The following is a 1,968-nucleotide window of genomic DNA, read 5'->3' on the forward strand; positions in this document are numbered from 1 at the left end:
TGTAGGTACAATCTAGGATCAAAAGATCCATGAAGTCTCGGCTCAGCTTCGTGGTTGCAGAATGTGCCCACATCAAATAGATGAGGCGGTTGGACTCCGGATCGATCTCGTAGCAGTAGTAGAACCCTTTATCGTCCAACATCTTGAACAGAGCTTCGTTGCTTGTTCTGTTTGCAAGCAGTTTAGAGCGAGTTGCAGCCTTCGCGTTGGCGATGTCCTTGGGGATCAACATCGTAGACTCTTCCTGGATGAGCATAGTAGCGTAGATGCGAGACGTCGAGACGCCGGCCATGGTCCGTACCTCCACTAAGTCGCCCGTTGAAACTGAAGTTGCTGTTGTCTTCCGTGCAGCTCGCTGGCGGTGCGCTACGTGAACACGTACGTCACTCGAAGGAGGGTGGTTGTGTGCACTGCTTCCGTCTCTAGATATGTACAATCCGCCAAGGACCAGCTGTGTTGTCCGGGTCTACAGCTACGATGCTAATGCGCATTGGACACCCGTCTCTCTTAGTTCGTCGTAAAGGTCGTTTCCTGTCACTCTCCGCTATTTTTCTTGTGTTTTTGGGTTTCCCCGAGCGGTCACAGGCGAAAAGTCTGTAGCGAATTTCCCCTTCTTGTTCTTCTCAACCTTCTGACGTGACACGTTGTAGTTGTGCGCTCTAGTCCACTGGTGGATGGCTCCTTCTGCTTCTCGTTCGGACAAGTACTCGTTCGGTGGAACTGGAGCGATAGTGTAGGTTGCAGGAGCTGCTTGTTCATCCATCTTCTTGCAAAGCAAATATGTTTTGAAGTTCGCGTGGGGGTCAGCTTGTTATATTCACGGATAGCTCGGTGGTCTTATCTCACATCTTTTTTAGATCTACCTGAAGTTGAAGTGTACTTATCCGTATGATACCAGCGCGTTACATACCGGCCGTTCTTTGCTTCGGTGCTCCTTAGTGCTTCCCCCTGCTCCGGACTCGCCACTCTTGGGAACCTGTTTTAGAAGCAATGAGTTCAATGCATCAACTTTACGCTCACAAAATTCCACCTGTTGTGAACAAATCAGCGTGCGAGCGATTCCACATAAGGCGCTTCATCAATGCGATGTAAGTGATGGAAGTCAATTTTCATCCTGCATACCGACCCACAGGCTGTTTCAACGAAGCGAAATATTAACTTTTTCATAAAGTCGGAGTTATACGGTCTTACGTTGGAGCATCTGGTGCATTTCCTTGTCTTTCGCGTTTAAATTTGTAAGTCTCGTTCTACCAAAACTTACAAAGCTCACTAGCATCACAGAAAAGCAGATGATTTTGTAAATTTACAGGGCCATAGTACAATTCCAATCCAATAGAAGCAACACAGGGCATATGAAATGTGCAGTTCCAGCCAATTCGAGATCACATTATTCCACTTAACTAGTGCTTCATATCGCATTATTGTCCTGAACTGTCCCAAAATCGCTCCAGTACTCATCGAAATAATCGCAAAATTTTCTCCCTTGGTGATGATGTGCTTATATCGCGTTTACTTCCTCTGTCCCACGAATTTATGCCTATTTCGTTTTTTTTTGTGGTTCACTCAAATAGTTACAATCATACGGTTGGACAAAACTTTTCGCGTTTAGGGTTATTGCTGATCAAGTAAAATGGATGGCGGTAGACACTAATTCTTCACAACAGAACTCGCCAAACTAACAACTGAAAATGGCACGCACGCTCGGCGCCAAGGCTATTCCGGCCAACACTCGTGTTGCGGGGGCGGTCTTCCTTGCTACGCGAAGCAAAGAGGGCCACCTTCGTTACGGCACGGTGTCGCTAGCAGTGAAGGTCTTCCGCATAAACCACACAGCTATTAACCCTTTCGCGATAAAAGGAAGCAAAATGCCCCCTTTTCCCGGTTTTCAACTAAGTACGACGATGTATCCATGTTAAAGGAGGCAAAATGCCTCCTTTTATAATTAAGTACGTTTACAACAGGTCGTTA

The 1,968-nt window shown here is 46.6% G+C and overlaps 2 protein-coding genes across 2 annotated transcripts in view; both read right to left on the reverse strand.

The window, feature by feature from the left end:
- PPTG_20764 (hypothetical protein) overlaps positions 1-292 on the reverse strand; it is a gene marked incomplete at both ends in the record, with an annotated part of 2,324 nt that extends 2,032 nt beyond the window's left edge. Inside the window, one exon of the mRNA XM_008892962.1 lies at positions 10-292. Within this exon, the coding sequence (XP_008891210.1) occupies positions 10-292 (283 nt within the window). The remainder of the gene's footprint in view (positions 1-9) is intronic.
- Positions 293-544: 252 nt separating this feature from the next.
- PPTG_20765 (hypothetical protein) lies at positions 545-763 on the reverse strand (the record flags this gene model as incomplete). Its single annotated transcript, XM_008892963.1, has 1 exon — positions 545-763. One exon carries the CDS (start codon positions 761-763, stop codon positions 545-547), a length of 219 nt encoding a protein of 72 aa, XP_008891211.1.
- Between the last annotated feature and the right edge of the window lie 1,205 nt (positions 764-1,968).

This window comes from Phytophthora parasitica, assembly GCF_000247585.1.
Source record: "Phytophthora parasitica INRA-310 unplaced genomic scaffold supercont2.1, whole genome shotgun sequence".
NCBI classification, from domain to species: Eukaryota; Oomycota; class Peronosporomycetes; order Peronosporales; family Peronosporaceae; genus Phytophthora; species Phytophthora nicotianae.